Source organism: Gadus chalcogrammus, chromosome 2 (genome assembly GCF_026213295.1).
Source record: "Gadus chalcogrammus isolate NIFS_2021 chromosome 2, NIFS_Gcha_1.0, whole genome shotgun sequence".
Lineage (NCBI taxonomy): Eukaryota > Metazoa > Chordata > Actinopteri > Gadiformes > Gadidae > Gadus > Gadus chalcogrammus.
Genome location: NC_079413.1, coordinates 11,537,300 through 11,558,383, shown reverse-complemented (window position 1 = coordinate 11,558,383; position 21,084 = coordinate 11,537,300). Strand labels below are relative to the sequence as shown.

At 43.9% G+C, this 21,084-nt stretch overlaps 1 protein-coding gene and 1 pseudogene across 1 annotated transcript; one reads left to right on the top strand and one right to left on the bottom strand.

Moving 5' to 3' along the window:
• The first annotated feature begins 79 nt into the window (after positions 1–79).
• jpt1b (Jupiter microtubule associated homolog 1b) lies at positions 80–10,793 on the top strand. Its single transcript, XM_056580740.1, has 5 exons — positions 80–480; positions 2,309–2,448; positions 6,272–6,420; positions 6,589–6,619; positions 8,178–10,793. The coding sequence occupies exons 1-5, from the start codon at positions 425–427 to the stop codon at positions 8,327–8,329; spliced, it is 528 nt and encodes a 175-aa protein (XP_056436715.1). The 5' UTR covers positions 80–424; the 3' UTR covers positions 8,330–10,793.
• A 4,852-nt stretch (positions 10,794–15,645) lies between these two features.
• LOC130404426 (uncharacterized) lies at positions 15,646–16,984 on the bottom strand (annotated as a pseudogene).
• Between the last annotated feature and the right edge of the window lie 4,100 nt (positions 16,985–21,084).

Below are 21,084 nucleotides of genomic sequence, written 5' to 3'. Positions count from 1 at the left end.
AAAAAACAATATTAAAATAGTTTTACTTAAAAGTCGAAGAATAACCCAGCCCCTATAACACATAATGACAAGAGCATATTTTAACATTTGTTTTTAAATATAAAGAATGACTAAAACACTGACTAAGCACCAGGATGTTGCTCATGCTGTCTGATCGTTGACATTAATCGGCGAAGCATGCTACCAACCAGAGAGGCGATCCCTGGTGTTCCGTCCAACCAGAGCGTGCGGATCGCTAGTGGGCTGGGACTTATGGGACGCTAAAGGAACGACAAACGCCTACAATTTCGAGCGTTTTTCAGTGTCGGGTGGAGTCTACATCCTCTTATCATCTCTGCGGAAAGGATTGCCGAAACCCAGATTTTTATAGTCTTAGAAATTAGCTATTAGTCCTTGCAAAAGGCAACTGTATTCCATCCCAAAGATGACGACGACATCGACCTTTCAAGGATTGGAACCCGGTGCGAAAAGCAGTTCAAGGTAAAGAATCGGAAAGGCTCCATGAACAAACAAAAGAATGCAATGCGGACAGCCCTCTCGGCTTCGCTGACGCCTCTTTGCTTCAGCTTTTCTGATCATGTTGGGACAATTCTGATAGCTAGCCCGTCGATGGCCGGCAGGGGATTCTTTTTTATTTAGCTGAACTATACCATCGTCTAGCTAATTTATCTCGTTGGCTGTCTGGTCTCGCTACCCTATAGCCTTGAGCTATGATCCCGAGGCTAGCGTTTCTGCTTTCTATCTAATTGGGTCAGTTGAACAGACAGACCAACCTTATTTTTTTTAGGATTTTTTTTTTGTTTGTTTTTTGCCTTGCACTTGAAAGCTGCTCAACAACTGTATACCTTGCAGTTGGCATTCTAAATGTACTATTGCCCGTCTTTAATCCAATGCCACGAGTAAAACGCTGACCGTATCTGACTTTTTTTTTTTTTAGCAAAATCAAACGGACTATAGTCTAACGCCCTATCCTTGAAAATGGCCAGACCTTTCTCATTAGCGTTGGCTTCGCAGTCAATTGTCCATTGAACACCGATACTTACTTCTTTTTTTTTTGCTATATCGTGACAGTTGCATACATTTACATTAATCCTATTTGCTTTATTACTTTTAATTACTGGGGAAATACAACTTTATTGGAAAAAAAATAATGCAAACCGTGCGCCATCGGCCAACTAAAAGTGATGCTGCTTGAAGTCGCCATGCACATTTACTTTGCAGTGTCTAATTCTTTGCTGATTTTAATCCGGACTTGATACATACATTGGTGATTCCATTGGTTTGGTTTCACTGAGTATGATGAATGTCGTTCAGTTTTAACTGTTTGAGTGATGAGGGTTGGGGGGCTTTGAGCTTGCTAAAGCCGGTTAATCTTTCCTTGCTGCTTTTGCTTTACCGAATGCTACCAAGTCTTTAGCTAACTGCTGTTCGGTTTAACTGGCAACCGACCACAGAGGTCTGCCCAGCGGCAATCCAATTTGAAGGCAAAACCAAGGCCCCCAAAAGCCGCCCATTCTTGACTAACGATCAGTGCATCTTAAACAGTGCAGCTACGATTTATGACCGCCCATCTCCTTGAGACTATTTGTGATATTAACATTGGTAGATCTTCCGTTTCTCTTAATGATTATTTGGAGAAAAAAAATGCAAGCTTTATTTTAGGGTGGGGTCTGCGGTTGCCAGGCAGCTAAAAACCTTTTCCTCGCTGCAATCCTCGCGGAAACCATGATCTCATCCCTGGCTGGGAGGTGAATTCTAGTTTAGATATTACCGTAAGCTCGGTGTCACAACTACTAACATTCAAACGATTGACAATTTTGGGGCTAATAATAATAATGCATAGAGTTTATGGATCACCTCGCCCCACTGTAGGGCTGGATTGTGGAATCCATCTGCCCGCCGACGGCCCTCCGACAGCTGCCGTTTGTGTCAGCTGGTGGCTCCACTAACACATCAGTATCTGTCCTCCGCCCTCCAGTCTCTTATTAATGGAGGAGAACCTCGCCCCCATACTTATTATCAACTCCCCTTTGTGAAGCCATCATTTTGAGGAATAACTATTGGCTCCTTCTGTTTAGAGGGTAAAATACAGGCGGATCGCCTGTATTTATGTTCTAGAAAGTAATTATTGGGTGACCTACATCGTCTGTGTTCTACCATGCTAACTATAAAGTCCATCACATTTCATAATGGAACGACTTTGTGTACGTTTGTGTGAGATGTACATTTGATTGTTTGGGTGTTGGATAGTTCTTTTCAAAACAAACTGTCTCCAATACATACAATCTGTCCTCTTGTCATACACCAGGGTACTGCGACCACCGGGCGGGGCCTCAAACATCTCATTCGGCACGGATGAGGAATCCACCCCCCGCAAAAACAAGATGGCTTCCAACATCTTTGCAGAGCCTGATGACCCCCACGCCCATCGAAGGAACAACCCACCCAGTAAGTTACATTTTCCTCTTTTCTGTTTACCTAGCTTAAACAGTCGGTTGGTTCTGGGGAGTCCCACCTGGTCTTGAGGTCATCTTACTTAACTCTACCTGGATGAACATGCAAATCCAGTATTATAATGTAATGCAATGCAGTAGTTTAATGATATAAAGCTTGGGCCCCTCTATTAGTAAGGACAAATAAGGATGGCCAGTGATTATAACCTGCAAATTCCAATTGCCAGAAAATGTTACAGAAATCTCAATCATCGTAAGGAGGCATATTTAAAGGGGACCTATTATGCTTTTTCGACTTTTATGACCTATAAACGTTGTTATAATGATAAGGGGTGGGAATCGAGAACCGGTTCCTACTCAGAACCGGTTCCAACTAACCAATTCCATCGGAATCGTACGCCTCCAACGTTATCGATTCTTCTCAACGATTCCGCACCACGTTTTCCGGTTTCCGCAAAAATTTTACGACGACTCTGCGCGCGCCGACAACCTTCAAACGACAAGGCAGCATCGTGGAGAGTAGGAAGCGATCGCAAGTCTGGCTCCATTTCACCAAACTCAATGAAAATTCTGCCGTAGGTAATCAGTGCAATGCTATCATTTCGTGTAAGGGTGCAAACACCAGCAACATGCTTAAGCGTTTGTCTACCAAGCATGGAATTGCATGGAAATCCAAAGAATGCCATGTGTTCAAAAGCCTGCATACGAGTCAAACAAGCTCCACTGTGTCCTCCGTTGACAACGCTAACGTTCACATTACATATCCTGCATTAGCAGCCCACTGTCGCCTTGCAACTGCAGTTTTTATAGTAGTAGTGTCGTAGTTTTTATTAATAATGCCGACCTATACAAATTTCATGCACTTTAGATGATCGCTCTCAGGTAGCTGGCCCCTCGACATCGGCTCAAGTTACCCCTTTCACTCCCAGAAAAGGCAGATATGCTTATATTCTTGCATAAGAATTGTTGACGCTCAGTAAAAAAAAGATGTTATGAAGGCATACATTTCATGCCTATTTAATTAAAGGGGATGTACGTCTGTTTACTTTTTATAACCCTTCCTAGAAAAGTGTTAAACTTTAATTTAATGACGTTTGGTTTAAGCTTAGTTAAGCTTACAGTTATTACATCTAAAATATGTATATAAAAGTTTAGTTTTAAATCATAATTTAGCATGTTCAATTGTAAGTGTCTTATTTTTTTTATTACTTATTTATTGTCAGTAACTAATTTAGACTATAGTTTCTTGTTCTTGTGTTAGTATGTAGAAAATAAAATGGTTACTTTTGGTGCAGAAGACTGTAGAACTCTTTTTTTTGCCACTCAATGAACTACTCAGGAATCGGTAAGAGAATTGATAAGGAATTAGATCGATGGGCAGAATCGACAATGGCATTAATATTGATAAAAACGTGTCAATTCCCACCCCTAATAATGATTTATATTCATGTTTAACCATACTAAAGTGTCAAATAATGACGTACATGCATTTCGGCGTATTCCCTGCTGACGGTCTGAGGTGGCTGTGCAGAGCGCTAAACACTCGGGACAACGTTTGCGATTCACTTGTTCACATTTCCGGGAAATCATCTATGTAGAGGCACTTGTGCCGCGCCCCCATATGCCTGGTCAAATCTGCCCGCGCACGCGCTTCGAGGAAGGTAACCAATCACATCGGAGTTGGGTTGGCAGGAGGGGCGCTAGGGGGCGGAGAAGGACGAAACCGAGAGTTGACAGAGAATGTTGTAAGCGCCCAGATGAGAGGAAGAGTTTCACGAAAATCTACATCGTTTTTTGTGTATGGTTAAACATGACTATCAATCATTATAACAACGTTTATAAGTCATAATAGTTGAAAAAACATAATGGGTCCCCTTTAATGTATATTTATTGATCCAATGGGGAAATTCACAACACATAATCCAATTGGTTAAATCCACAAAACAAAGAATGCTATTATGCTATTGAGGATCAAAAGATGATTTACTTTTTTACGGTTCCATTGCCACAGTAGAGGTGCCATGAATGTGAAATGACAGCCCGACAACAAATGCAGCCCCACAAAATAAAGTTCTACCAAGGAAACGGGCCCTGATTTATTTTGACCACACCCAATTCCTTCCTCGGTTTTCATCAGAATTACCGTTTGTGCATTTCTACCTTATTTATGCGTCATGTTTTATTAGGCTGGCTGATTCTTCAAGTGATTGAAGAGAAGGCCAGATTTGTGCTAATGTCCAGGAAGAGGCATTAAACTAATTTGCAGTATTGGGAGGAGCCAATGGCCCTTATTCACCTAGCGGCCATCTTGGTTCTATACGCTAGCTGGGTGTGGAGAAATGAAATGTAGAATTCTGCTTTCAGTTCTCCCATCCAACTGTCCTAGGTCGATGATGCACTTTGTAGCAAGTAGAGATGCTCTGATTGACCGGACGCCGATCATGATCGACAGATTGTGGCTAAAAATAGCTTGATCTGAGAACCCCAAAAGCGCTGATCAAAAAGGCAGATCAAGTGACGTAAATTACTCGTGCGAACTTGCCAGGGGCAGCATGAGTTCTCCCGCATACAACATTGTGCTACACTGCCAGGTTTTCAAGGGGTCATTGTAACGATGGCAGAGGAGACAGTTTTACATTCAGTGTCGTTTACTAAGAACTTGCATAACTCGTGTACAACCGGATAAGTATCCCATGTCCTGCGTGCTTTACCCTACATACAACAGTATGTGCGCAGGCACATTTCAGTACCGTATATACAGCAAGGGAGAGAAAGAAGGAGAAGAGGGTTGCTTCAGGATAATGGCTAACTGTTTTCTTCTGTCAAGTAAGACCAGACCATCACCCCTGTTATGCTGATGTTTAAACTCCGACCTGTAGGCCCACATTAAAGTCTGTTTGGCAGCCTAACCATTTAGATGACCATGCTATGGATTCTAGTGGAGGAAGGGGAGCTGCAAGGCCTCCTAGCCAAACCCAAGGTTTGCTGCGTAGTCCTCTGTAGATTTAGGAAACTGGTGGGTTTGTTATCATGGAGCTACTGTGCTTCTATAAGTTTAATGGACCTGCCATCTGTTGTGAGTCCACAGTGCATCAACTGTTGTCTCATGGCTGCATTAAGTCCAATCCCGACCCTTTCATTTGCTGGTCTCCTATTGCCCATATTAATTGATCAGACTAAGTAATGTGAATCACTGTAATAAAGAAGCCTTTGTTGAGCGTAGTGGCTCTTTCGAGGGGGAAGACAATGCTGATTCACTGATGTCCATTAACAAGCAGCAAGCCTTGCTCTCGTCCAAAATGGCGTCTCCTACGTCTTTCTCTGTCTGGCTTTGTTCCCCCTCCATGTCATGGACAGTCTGTCCCCCACCTCCCCTGGCGCTTACTACAGCTGTTGCCTTATGTGGACACACACGCACACGCACATACACACCAGCCTCTTGCAGCAGGCCAAACGCTGGCCTGTAATACCCTGCCTTGCTAGGGGAGAGGGAATATGAGGGTGATGTGTGTTTCGGATTTCACTTGTCTTTCTGGAAACCGTCCACATTATTTTCCTGGTCCATTGCAGTGTCTGGATTTCAGGATGTTTGCTACTGTACTTTATAACCAGCGGATTGGTCTTGTGTTTACCAGACTTTACTCCATTTATGACACATTAAGGGTTTATTTATGACTGGCCTAACCCCCATAGGATAAGCCTGGCAGTGATCGTGGCGAATCAGTCTTGGAATTGCTCTGGTGCCCTTGTTGCTGACTGGCTTAACGTCTGGGAAATGGTCTGCATACCGTGACGTGTGTGTGTGTGTCTCTCTCCAGCCGGAGCCCCTCAGGGCACCCTGTGCGGTGAGCCCTCTGCGCCTCTGAGACGGTGCCAGCAGCCCCTCCTCTTCCCCAAGAATCCGGAACCAGAGCTCACCACCATCCACAACTCCGGAGCCGCACTGGTCTGGAACCAGAGACGGGAGGTAGGCCTGGTTCAGTGTCCTTGGGTAGAGCCCATCAGTGGGGGGCTGTGTAAAGATGTTCATGTTTTTACTGTGCTTCTTATGTTAGACCTGGTAAGTCTGCTGTCTACTAAAGCATTGCACCTCACTTTGTGATTCCTTTATCTCATTTGGATGTTTCTGTTGCAGGGGGAGAATGGCAAAGACCAGGCAAGCGAAGGTAAGACACTCATCCCTATCCTCCAAATCCCATCTTGCGCACCACTCCCAAGATACCGGCGCACCAACAAAGCTAGTGCCTGATCTCTAAATGACTCTGTTGGCAGTGGATAGCATTCTTGGTGGCCCCCATGGCACTGCAGTTATGCTTCCTGCCTTCTGAAAGGTGAAGTCATATCTCATCTGCTTTGGTCCGCCCCATACACACGCACATGGTGCTCATCAAGAAGGGTCTGCCGACCAGAGGCCCCGCACATGGGAGCGCGCGGAACAATGTAGACTGACTATGACATGCTGTGGTAATGAATCCTGTCTAGTGAGGGGATTTTTACAAACATGTAACAGTGTTGGAGCTTCCATCATCTGCACTACTGAAACGTACAATCGTTCACACAGATATTAATATCGGAGCATGTCTCGTCTGTCCCATCCGCTTCGGGCATAACTTGAAAAGAATATTTGCATTTGCAAGTTTCCCTTTTACGTTATATAAACTACCTCTTAAAAAATCCCAAGGTAGTTACAATGCCGTACAAATGTTAATTCAGACACACAAACGGTTGTTCATAACAGGCTCCTGAATCAACATCCCATAGTATGTAATGCGTTTGCCCGGTTATGATGGACGATATACCTGTCCTCCAGCACTGAGGTTTCATTACTTCACTGTCCACCCTCTGTTGAGTAAAATTTTATTTTTGTGCTCCTACTTGCTTATTGTGACTTACTTTTAAGGCTTTTAGCAGCCGCTTTTATCCAAAGCGACTTACAATTAGTAAATTTGTCAGAAGAACGTGAAACTATATATTGTTATCGGTACAGTAAGGATGCTCATAGAAACAAGTGCAAAGCACTTACAATGGTTAGGTTAATTCTCCTTATACAGCAAAGATGGCTAGGATAAGATGCTACACATGTGCTATCATTAACTTAAGTACGACATACAGTGTGTACATAAAATGCCAGGACATACAATAAGTAGGAGGGGTTGGCTATGCAAAGTATAGGTGAACTCTGATTAACATGAACTTTCTTTTTCTTTTTTCAAGCCTGGTTTGTTTTGACCTAATAAGGTGTCATGCACAGCTCTGAGTCACTCAAATAGCACACTGTATTTCTGGTTCTCTGAGCCTTGGCAGTGAGGTGTTGAAACGTACCCAACCAATCGTATATTTTCTGCCAGTTATTCACACGTTTCATTATTTACTATTGGGTACTTTTATCCAACGTGACTTGCAGTACCTAACATTTCTTTTGATGCATGTCATTAAGGAGCAGGTAGGGGTTGGCCGATCTTGCTGAAAGAGGCATTTGGGAAGAGTGCAAGCATCGGGGATTGAACTCATAACCTTGGCAGCCAAACAACTAGAGACATCTAGACTATCCTGTCCCATATCCGAATGACGTCATCATACCAAGTTTTTGTTCTCCTTAAAACTAATTTGAAAGTTCTAGGTACCGCATGTCCGTGAAGAGCCACGCCGTTGTAGACGTCTCTGCGTAGCACAGAGATGTGGTTCTCTGCAGACGTGCCCACGTGTGCGCGTGTGTTTCTGCAGACTGTCCCGATGAGGTTGAGGGGGAGAGCGAGGAGCAGAAGGAGAGACCACAGCCCCCCGCCCCGTCGGGAGGTGCCAACGCCAATCCCGGGGCAGCCAACGGAGGGCGGAGAAACCCTCCAGGTGGCAAGTCCAGCCTCATCCTGGGTTGAACGATGCAACACACACACGACTTTCTATTCTCCATTGGAACGCTTTTTTTATTTTTATTTTTTCAAAGATGAATTACCCCACACTCTTCCTCTCCATTGCCCAGTTCCCCACCCCCCCCCTCTTGCTCCACATGCACTCGCCTTGTTATGACCCTTGACCCTCCCACACTTAATGTCTCCCATCATCCCAACCCCTTTGTTTTGGTTCTTTTTCTATTAAAAAATAAAAAAACAACTTGTTGACAAAAGCACTTTATGTATCTCTGCCCCCCTCAACCTTCATTTCAGCCCATCCTGTAGTGCACCGCGCCTGCTGGGAAAGGCATGATGTCTAGCTTATCTCTCTCGCTATCCTCCCGCCCTCTCCTCCGTTAGCCCCTCCCTGTAAATGGTCAAGGGAAAAAAAGTAACTTAAGAGGGGGGGGGAAATGAGATTTGATGCGTGGATTTCTAACAATAAAGATTGATATCGATTTGCTGGTCCATTGGTCGTGTTTTTGAGGAGAAGACTTGGCAGAATGTACACTGACAATATATTTTTGTTTGTACAAATGGGTGCACTACAGAATTTTATGATTTATGATATTGTGGTAGCAGGCTAGGTTTAGTCTTGTTCTTTTAGTTATCGTATTACAGTTCTGTTTCTGGTTGCAATTTAGAGGGAAATTATTCTAGTAGTCGTCTTTCCCTTTTTAGTGTTATGGATAGTTCTTCAAAAGTCAACTGATCAAATTTGTTCAGAAATCAATTGGGGCATCAGGGGCGATTCTAGGATCTGACTTTTCGTACCCCAGGAAGCCACAGGGGTATATGAAGTATATAAACGATTTTGAATATCGTAGATGTGATATCCTGCATTCTGCTGAACTTTAGGTTGACCTGGTGGAGATCCTTAATTTATTCTGGTGGGGGGTAAATCTATCAATCCAACACATTGTATATTTTTGAACAGTGCTGTTTTATTGTCAGAAAAGCAAAGACCTTTTGTAACAGTTGAATCTCAGTTCAACTCGTACCAATGAGTATTTCATCCCAGAGGAAAGGATTAAACACATTTTGGCTAGTCTCTAGCTCTTAAAGAGGAAATAAATAGTTTAATGGTAACTTTAGACAACACATTTGTAAATGAAGTATGTATTATATTATCCGTGATTTGCATTTTTCTCCTGTCCAAGATTTTCGTAGTTACTATGCTGTTGCATGTCTCAGCCAATAGATGGCACCCAGTGTCAGCTAAATAATGCAGTTCTGAACCGCTAAAGTGTTGAAAGGAAAAAATACTGTTTGGATGAAGGAATAATGAAATGGATGTGAACTGTATGAACAAATTTGAGCTATATTTAATATCCTTTGGGTAATTTTCACTCAAAAATGACCATATTTCCCCCTTTTTATTTTATTTAAACACATACTGAAACCCATTGGTTTTCAAAGTATACTATAAATGGTAAATATGGAAACTTCAAAACAAATATTGTTTTATTGATATCGGAATATTGTATCAGCATACATTTTTACAAGACTTGTTATGCAAGAAAATCTACAAGTAGGCCTACAACATACATTAATATGAGAAACTGACCATTATTTCAGGAGAACTAAACTATGTCGCCTCACTTTCATGGACCCATACAATTTTATAAATTGTATCAACATTAGTGATGGATTCAATGATTCTTTTCCTTGATTCAATTCGCGTCGGTCAGTTCGCCAAGAAGAGTCGTTCAGAATCGTTCATTCGTTCGTTCAGTCGAGTTTCCGGTAGCGGTGAATCGAATCATGGAATGCACGGTTCTCAGCTGAGTCAGTCAGACTCAGCTCCAACCTCGTTCTCAATCTCAAACGATCGTGGAAGTCGGTCATCAATCAACATTACAACTTTAACCAAACTCAGCGGGATGGGGAAGGATGTAGTTGATCATTGGATGTTTAAAATATCAGCAAGACAATAGACTTGATTTAGCAATGATGGTGGGGGTCCCTGGAACGAACCATGAAAGAACGAGACAGATTGACGAGACATTTAAATATTTGATTAATCTGGCATGACAAAGAAAGTACAAAGACAGCGTGCATTAACCATTTCACTGATATTGAATCGTATCATCGTATGCTCGCTCACTAAGCCTCTTCCCCCTTCACCACTCACAGTCAGTGAACGAACAGCGAGTCAGCGACTAGTGGGTGGTCTGGGAGGAGTCGAGTCTGAGAACGAACGAGACGAACGAGAGACAAGAATCAGTTTGGTTCGTTAATGTTAAAGATTCGTTCATTCGAACTGATTCGGTCGCTAACAGCAGCAGACTCGATGACGTCACCACCTCTGCTCGTCCGTTAAATGTGCTACGGCCTCATTTAGGCATATACTACTGAACAATATAAACAAATTATATAAAACAAAATCCCAGCCTCTTTCATTTTCAAATAGTATGTAAATATTCTGAATGAATAAAAATTGAAAAGATATGCGTGTCCTGTCATGTGTATAAGCTATACACACACGACTTTATATATATATATTTATATATTATCTTATATTATTATTATTATTATTATTATTATTATATTATATAAATATATATATAAGTTCAGAGTAACTTAAGCTACAGTTGTGCGTCTTCTCCATATTTTCCGCCATCGTACTGCTGCGAGTGCGAAATGCATCCTGGGATTTATAGCGGTTGCAAGTACACACGAGCCACCTCCGATGCATGCTCGGTGAAACGGCGAGATCGAGCACGCATCAAGAACACTTCCGGGTTTTACGACAGTACTCGCTTGATGCATGCTTCGAATTGGAACAGTGCTCGGGCAACGACTGATGACGTTTCATGAGTCCACGAGCACACGAGCACGCACAAGTACGCAAATTGAGAAACGGCCTCTGTGTCAATCTGTTCGAGCCTGCACGAGATGGTGCGTTTTAATATCCATCCGTCTCGGAGCTCCGAGGACGTTGCCTAGCTACACGCACAAACACGCCCCTTTTCCTCGGAAGTCGAGGAATCGCCATCTCGCCATCTCGTTTGAACTCAGCGGTGACCGAGCGAGGCTTCCGAGATAGAATTGAAGATGGCTGCGCCCAGTGTGAAATGTAGTGAACTGTTTTCATTGTGTTTGGACCGCTTTGGTGGTTTAAATCGCAATTTCAATCACTCGTATTGCTGTAATAACTTACATATGCAGAAGATACATTGAAACATGAAATTAAGTGAACATTTTAGAAGTTCAAATGGCTGCGTTTTCGTACGGTGAAAACGCACCGTTTCATTTATATTATTTCGTAGTCCTGAAATAATATAAATGAAAATAGTAGTAGTAGTCGGCCAATGCTACCGCAACAATAGCTTTCCGGGTGGCGTCCATGTTTTTCTCCGACGACCTACGCTCAAAACATAATACAACGATTTTAGTGTGGGCGTGGCGTCCGATCCGAGATCCGAGTCGGCTCGCAGAGAATACTCGAACGCACCAAGAGTTCAACGTTGTCATTAGCTGTTACGTCTTTCTGGCCAATCGCAGTTCAAGGCCCACCTGGGCTGTACCACTTCGGGAGGGGCCGCTCAGTTACTCACCTCTAGACAAAATCGACTTGGTTGCGATGTTGACAGTTTGTGAGTTGCGTCTGTTGAGTGAGTGAGAGGTTGTGGGCGCACAGCTCAGGTTGCCGGACGGCGCTGCAAGGAACTTTTCTAAACGCAACATTGTTATCCCGCAGTAATCAGCCCGACAGCCCCGAAACATTAACGGCCCACCGGAAATTCTCCCAACTCCCGATTACCACTCCGCCACTCTGTGTGTGTGTGTGTGTGTGTGTGTGTGTGTGTGTGTGTGTGTGTGTGTGTGTGTGTGTGTGTGTGTGTGTGTGTGTGTGTGTGTGTAGGCGTTATTCTATAGCCTATGTGATGTAATGTGTATAGGCCTACTTACGGTAGGAATATTCATACTGGTTTAAATAATAAATGTTATATTTCCCATCTTTGTTGAGCAAGAGTTTTGTTCGAAAGTTCAGTGATTGAAACAAATAAAAGCCTGATCTCACTTAAAGGCAGCACGAAATCAAGTGATATTTAGAATAGAAAAAAAGAGTTAACTATGACATTAATGCGATTAATAGCGATTAAATCTTTTAATCGCTTGACAGCACAATTTTTTATAAAACTTGTGATGCAAAATATCAACAAGTACAACATGTACTAGCCATATACTATGAGGAACAGACCACTATTTTGGGGGCACTAAACTGTTTCTCACTTTCAGTGACCCATACGTTTTTATAAAACTTCTGATGCTAGCATCTGTGGTAACCCGAGGGCAATAATGCACGCACACTTGTAACTCAGTTTAGCGTCTTTACTGAAACCATGCTCACGGCATAACAGTATAAACACGAGACATTCAGGTGCAGAGCAATCACTAGAACAGCACGGCGGGGTACACAGGTATAGGCACAAAGGTTCCGGGGTGCAGGATATAAATGAGTGCAACACTAATTCAGTCTATAACACTTCTCCCCCTTTAAGTAAACACTTATAATATGGTTAACCAAACAAACTGAAATTGCATGTATGTCCCCTTATAAAGTACAGAAATTATATTGCACTAAATCCAACTTAAATCACATTCCAACTTCACAATTTTAACAACAGGCAATCAACAACATTTGATATTGCACAACTATTTTCTTTCTCACATCAGGGAACAACAACCTGTATGGCATAACACTCTTTATTTTTTGTTAGTTTAACAGTTCAGTCTCTCTCGAGGCTTGTGTTGCCTCTCTGACCTTCTTAGTGCAATAGTAGAGTCCACAGACTGGGTAACAGACTGTGCTGCACTGGGAGGACTTGGGGCAGCGGCAGGGGCAGGTGAGGCAGTTTGCTCAGACAGTCCATCAGGGGGCAGCAACAGTCCATCAATGCACACAGGTGCAACACAGTCCATCGAGCTGATCACACTGTCCTTGTGCGAAACACTCTGAGACCCCTTCTCCTCTGCATCAGTGCGGACACGGACGTGATCTTGGTGCCTGCGAACCTGCCTGCCATCCAACAAGTCAACCACAAAATAAACTGGACCAGACTAGCGGTGAATAACTCCTGGCAGCCACTTTTAGCCACTGGCAAAGTTCTTGACATACACACAGTCCCCCTGCTGTAAAAGCCGCTCTCTTGCATGTTGGTCCCGTCTCACTTTTTGGTTCTCCTGTGATCAACTTTTGCTCCTACATCCGGGCGAAGGAGGTCAAGATGAGATTTGGGCTTTCTCCCCAGAAACATCTCTGCTGGAGGCAAACCAGCAGAGATGGAGTAATCCGATACTGGAATAAGAAACGTGCCAGCTTAGTCTCCAGCGTCATTTTCCGCAGTCCATCTTTCAGTGTCTCAACAGCACGTTCTGCTAAACCGTTGGAAGCAGGATGGTATGGTGCAGTCAGGATATGTCGGATCCCATTTTCTCAACAAACTCTTTGAAAACTTCACTGGTGAAAGTGGGCCCGTTGTCACTGACAACCGTATCTGGTAGCCCGTGGGTGGCAAAGATGCCTCTGAGCGTGTCAGTGGTAACTGGGCCTCTGATATTTGACATGATGTGTGCTTCCTTCCACTTTGAATGAGCGTCCATCTGCACCAGGAACATGTGACCCATAAACGGACCAGCGAAATCCAGGTGGAGCCTGGACCACGGACGTGCCGGCCACTCCCATGGGTGGAGAGGGGCAGGTGCGGGCATCTTCTGGTTACTTTGACACTGTGAACATGCTTTTACCTTTTCTTCCAAAGCACCGTCCATCCAAGGCCACTACACAAACGACCTGGCGAGGCTCTTCATCCTCAACACCCCGGGGTGAGCTTCATGCAGCACTTCCATTATCTGAGCCCGTCCCGCAGGTGGAATAATCACCCTGGAGCCCCAGAGGATACAGCCATCCAGCACACTTAGCTCCGGCTGACGCTTGACATAGGGCTTGAGCAGCTCCTCCTGCTCAACTGTTACTGGCCAGCCCTGCAACAGCCATCTCTTTACTTGTGACAGCACCGGGTCTCTTTCAGTCCACTGTTTGATTGGCTTTGCTGTCACCGGAGAGTCAGACAGTCTGTCTAACAAAAACACAGTCTCTGGAAGTATGTTAGTTTGGCTCGGTGACTCTGGGAGGGGTAAACGGCTGAACGCGTCTGCATTTGCATTTTCACTTCCTGCTTTACACACAATGTGATTCTGATACACTGACAAAGTTAATGTCCAGCGCTGCACTCTTGCTGACGCCATGGGTGAAATACCCTTAGTCTCACTAAACAGGCCCAGCCAGGGCTTATGGTCGGTAAAAATTGTAAATTGGCGACCATACAGGTACTGGTGGAACCGTTTCACAGCAAAAACTACAGCTAGCCCCTCTTTCTCTAGCTGAGAGTAACCCTTTTCTGCTGATGTGAGAGTGCGAGACACGTACCCAATAGGCTTTTCATCTCCGTCCTCCATACAGTGCGAAAGGACCGCCCCCACGCCGTACGGTGATGCCTCACAGGATAAGACAACTTCTTTGTCTGGGTCAAAATGCACGAGTAGTGTTGCTGAGTGCAACAGTTCCTTTACCTGCTGGAAAGCTGTCTCTTGAGCTTGTTGCCAATTCCAGGAACAGTCTTTGTGCAGCAGCTGATAAAGGGGGGCGAGCAAAGTGGAGAGTTCAGGCAAGAACTTCCCATGATAGTTCACTAAGCCCAAGAATGACCTGAGCTCTGCCACAATCTTTGGAGAAGGAGCCTCCTTTATCGCCCTCACCTTCTCTGTCATGGGGGAAAGACCCTGAGCGGAAATCCTGTGACCCAGGTAGGTGACACTTGGTAGGTGACGCCTGGAAAACCCATTTACTGTGTTTTTAACGCAGCCCGGCCTCCTTCATTCTCTTTAGCACCTGGTCGAGGTTCTGCAGATGCTCCTCTTCTGTTTTTTTCCTCATCCAGCAACAGCTGTTGGTACGCGTGACTCATGTCCAGTTTTGTAAACGTTTGTCCTACTGCCAGTGTGGCGAACAAATCCTCAACTCGTGGCAGGGGATAAGTGTCAAGTTGTGAGGCTTGGTTAATTGTCATTTTGTAATCACCACATACCCGCACCTCACCATCCTCTTTCAGCACAGGCACAATCGGGGCTGCCCAGTCAGAGAACTCCACAGGTTCAATAACACCTGACCGCTGCACCTTAGCCTTCATGGCGTATGGCACTGTGCGTGGTTTGCAAAAATGTGGCTTTGCTTTGGGGTCCACGGTTAACTTCACTGTTGTGCCGCGGAGGGTGCCAAGCTCATCCTTAAAAGCTTCTGCATACTTTGATAGGATGTCTCCAACCACTCTCATGTGCATGATTTCCCCCTTAATTTAGGCAGATTTTCTTTAGGAGGTCCCTTCCTATCAGACTAGTTCCCTCCCCGTCTACCACTAACAGCTTCACTTTAGCTGACTGGCCTTCATACATCACGTCTACTTCTATAGCTCCAAGTAGAGGAATGCACTCACCGGTGTATTGTCTCAGTCTAATGTTAGTCTTTCTTAAAGCATGTGCTTTTCCAGAGCACACAACCTGGAGTAGGTGGTTTGACTCATCACCGAAACTGAGGCACCCGTGTCCACCTCCATCGTCAGCTGTTTTCCGTTTATTTGCAGCGTTACGCAGATCGGGTCTGCCCGGGGTTCACTCAGGTCAATATTAAACATGTTAAAAGAACACTGCTCCTCCGGCTCTTCACTTGGCACTTGATGCGTTTTCATATGGTGTTTTGACTCTTCCCAATCCTTTTTCCATGGCTTTTAGCACTTCTGCACTTCTTGGCTATGTGCCCCTATTTCTGGCAGAAGGGAATCTTTAAAACCACAGTCATTAGCAAGATGTGCTCCCCCACACCCGTAACACTCAACTGACTTCATCGGCTTGCCTCTCCCTTCTTTAAACAGATGGTGAGCTGCTTGAATGTCTTTAGAGCTGATAGCTGCCGTTTCCATTGCATGAGCAATCTCCAGCGCTCTCTTGAAAGTTAGCATGATTTCAACAAGCAATCGGCGGTGAATGCTGTCATTGTTGATACCACAGACTAACCTGTCCCGTAACATGTCGTCAAGCACCGGTCCAAACTCACAATATTCCGACAGTTGTCTCAGCTCCGCTACGAATGCAGCAACTGAAACTCCAGCTTTGCGTGAATGTGTGTGGAACTTGAAGCGCTGAACAATCACTGACGGCTTGGGGTTGTGATGCTCTTGCACCAGCTTCACCAACTCTTCGAATGATAGTTCGCCTGGCTTCCGTGGCGTTGCTAAGTTGTGTATCAACTTATACGTCTTGGCACCTCACGCACTGAGGAGAATCGATCTTTTCCTTTCCACCCCCTCAATGTTATTTGCCAGGAAAAAGTGTTCCAGTCTCTCGACATATTCAATTCAGTCACCATCCAGCTCGACAAATTCACTGAGTGTGCCGACCGTAGTAGTAGCCACGCTGCAAGCTAAAGTTACACAGAACTTCTTCTTTGACACTAACTACACGTAACTCTGTCTTCAATGTTTTAATCCTCGTCGCCAAAAGTGTGGTAACCCGAAGGCAATAATGCACGCACACTTGTAACTCAGTTTAGCATCTTTACTGAAACCATGCTCACGGCATAACAGCCAAAGCATACACGAGACATTCAGGTGCAGAGCAATCACTAGAACAACACGGCGGGGTGCACAGGTATAGGCACAAAGGTTCCGGGGTGCAGGATATAAATGAGTGCAACACTAATTCAGTCTATAACAGCCTCTTTGACAGTCTAGCTTGGCCACTGCTTGGAATTCTCCTTTAAGATGCTAGCTTTAAACCTAAAGTTACATTTGCATTTAGCTCATTAAGCTATTGCTCATTGATTGCATGCGTATGCAATCAAATGTCACTTTATGAGGTTTTCTAACATTCATATGAGTTCCCCTAGCCTGCCTATGGTCCCCCAGTAGCTAGGAATGGCGTTGTAAAACGAGCACTAGGTATCCTGATCCGTCCAGCTCAGACGCTCTGATTTCGAATTTGGCCCCATATGTCATCATAAGGGCCCATAAGGGACCTCCCCTTCTCTGCTCGGCCCCCCCAGAGAATTTTGCCCGCCAATGAGACAATGAGCTACAACGGTTGTAGACTTCTTTGTTATTTGGATAACCGTTCTGCTGTGGGAGTTATGGCGCATAACACGTCGGGTTCTCTGACCTCTTCGGTATTTCCACAACGAGACTTGTAATTTGCTCTGCTCACATTTGCTCTGCTTGCAGCTGCAGTGGACTACCTTTAACACACTCTCAGGGGCAGGATTTGTAGTCATCCATGTAACTTTTAACTCCCCATCCTCAATGTGCCATCCATTGCCATTGGGTGAAGGGGCGAACATTATACCTTTGAGAGAATGTCTCATTATTGCAGCCTGGTAGTTTGCCCTTTTGCAGTGTTGGTGCAGGGCATCAATTGTAGGGGGCATTGAATGTTCCGGCAAAGCTGATGATGCCATGCAGAATGCTCTGTACCTTGCATCGTTGACATTTTCTGCAGATGATTGGCCATACAGGTGGCACACATATTTGCTCAGCAAAGGTTGACTGGTCCAATTCAAAACTGCTGCCCAGATGTGTAAATGCAGACAGGTATTCTTCCTTTTCGCAAGCAACAGAAAACGTCTTTCTTTTCCCCTTGCATGAAAGGCGCTTGTGCAGTCGCAACCTGAGAAGGTATGAATTCCAATAAGTGCCAAACACACACTGTTTCCAAGGGCTGTTGACACCTTAACAAGGTCAATGATTCTTGTCCTGTTGCCAACACCTTTAGCCTCTAATAAATCCATGAGAGCTGATTTTTTAGTTTTGGCAAGTGAACCATCCATACTGGCTAGAGCAGGGGTCTTCAATTAAAATTGAACAAGGTCCAGTTACTAAAAATTCCTTCCAAGAAAGGTCCGAACCTACCACGTCCAAATAGCCTTCTTTTGTCAAATACAATCAACACGGCATATTACCTTATAATTTCAGATGTATCTATTTTCAATTTCCAAATAACTTCCTTTTAACTATGAAAAGACAAAGTAACGCATATTAACATTTCAAGTAAACAAAACAGGTACATTAGGCCTTCAATTCAAGTAAACATAAAAAGTGCATAAGGCCTACATGTGAAGTAAGCAGAACAGGAACACTAGGACTACGCTTCAAATAAACACAAAGTGCATTAGGCCTACATTTCAAGTAAGCAAAACAGGTACACCAGACCTACATTTCAAATAAACACAAAAAGAGCATTAGGCCTTCATTTCCAGTAAGCAAAACAGTGTCTCAAGAGGTGTTAGACCCAACAGGTCCTCACAGATCTATTGCTTGTCTTGATGAAACAATCGCACATAAACCAAAAGCTGGGCATTATCCGTTACACCTGAAGACTCATCAATGGAGATGATGCTTCCAGAGCAAGAGTACTGGTATCGTTTAATGTAGTGGTTAAGTTTAGGGCCAATGTTCGACATTTATCAAACTGGGAAATAAGATGACAGCGGCCGTAGGGAGGAATTAACATTCACTGGTTTGAATTTTCATTTCAGAGTCACGCAAACACCTGCACCATGACATGGATGCGATCTTAATCGCAAAAAAACAATAATCATTTAATTTCTTAAAACGTAATGCTTAATCAAGCACATGTTGAAATGCTGAGGTCCCATATACTACATTCATCTACTGTCCTATGGCAATCTTACCTTGAACAAAGAGGGGAGGGTGCGCCTGTTCATGGCCCAAAACTGAAGGCAGCTCTGTCCATCACAAATGTCCAGGTAGTGGTTCAACTGAATTTGGGGACTGGAACTTGAACCCTCTTAATTTTTTTGCGGTATTCTGAGAACAGCCCAGTCTGACGCTCTGGCTCTGACGGTGTAATTTTACTTGAAAATTACTTGAAATCCTTATCATAACCCACTTACAGCCACTGAGTTAGAAGTAGCCTACTGACATGAAAATTAAACAAGTTAATCATCTGTGGAACGGGCAGGGCTCGAAAAACTCCAGCCAATGGTTTTCAGAACCACCGAGTGGCATTGGACAGTAAGTACGTCAATCAAACGGTCGTACTGCACTCCCCCTTCCCCGCTCCCCGCGAGTGTCCCCTTCGTGCATGTGCATGTACTCAAAGCTCGTGATCCAGAGCAAGCTTCTGTTTGTTGTTATCCTGCGGTAGCTACTGGAGCTAGTTTACTAGCTAATCCACATTTGGACCTAGCACTTGAATACAACACTAAACTCCAACCTAGCTAGCCTGGCTCACTCTCGCGCATCTGTGTTCGCGCTCGTGTGTGATTGTGCGTCCATCTACTTGGAATGGGTGGAGTCAGAGTCAGCGTTGAAGGAGAGGGGGTAGGACCATTTGAGTTGTGTTTTTTCAAAATCTGCTGGCGTATCGCCAATCACATATCCAACCTTTAATCTAACTTAAAAAAAGTCATTTCGAGTCATCTGTCTCAATTCTAAGTCAAGTCTCAAGTCATGAAAGCCAAGTCAAAGTCAAGTCGAGTCTTTTATCAGTGTTAGTCAAGCAAGTCTCAAGTCCTCAAATTTGCGACTCGAGTCTGACTCGAGTCAAGTCATGTGACTCGAGTCCCCCATGTCTGATATATACCCATACATAATGTTATTATTATATTATATTATATAGATATAGAGCTCCAGGAGTCCGCAAACGACAACCATCCCTTCTCCTCCATGCTGTGGTTCAGTCTGACAGCTAATTGGTCAATGGGCAGCAGCTCATTTGCATTAAAGCTACAGACACCAGAAACAGCGCATTCTGAAGGGACTGAAATAGAGGTGTATAGCAGTAGGCAAGATTCTTTTTACTAAAAGCTATTTCCAGCAAACAGCTTCCAAAACATGTTTTCTAGAACTCAAATACTATGTTTACTTGTTGGGAAAACAACATAATATGTCTCCTTTAAATACAGGGTAACCCTCAGTATGAAATGCATTTCAATCACTTTAATGTTTCCCGCTTTAAGTAAACGACTAGTAGCCCCCGCACTGAAGGTTTTTCTATTGATTAAAATCAATGAAGATAATATATAATATACAACTCATAGATGTATGATTTTATTTGCTGTTGAAACAAGTGACGAACAAAAATATTCCTACAGCATTGCATCACAGGGCTATACTCTTGCTTTTGGATGTAACACCATAACACCATTTATCGCTAGAGGGCATAACATCTTAAATGCTTTTTTTTTTCTCAAGGCAAGCCACAAAAGATAAGATGCTGTCTCTAGACCACCACTCCAACTCTTTCACACTGCAGTCAGTTCCAAAATGGGTGCAAGTCGCTTAGCCGTCTCTACCGTCTTCCTCCTTTCCCTCACACTTTCCAGTAGCCGAGGTAAGAAAAAGTGCCTGATTCTGAAAATGAAGACATTTGTTGCCATTTGAGAGTTCAAATTGAGCCTCTGTTTCACTAACGTCATGTTACTACTTATGGTTTGATACCGGTTTAAGGCCAACGTGATACAAAACGATTTGTCAGTCTGTCGGTCCAAATATATGTATATGTTTGCATGTAAATAATATGTATCTATTTATGTTTCTATATATCTTCAGCTGCGAAGAGCAGTTGCATCCAATGGAGAAAACCTGGTGAATCTGTGAAAATTAGCTGCAGTCCAACATCAAAACAAGATCATTTGTATTTGCTTAAGTTTTGCGAGAGCTTCC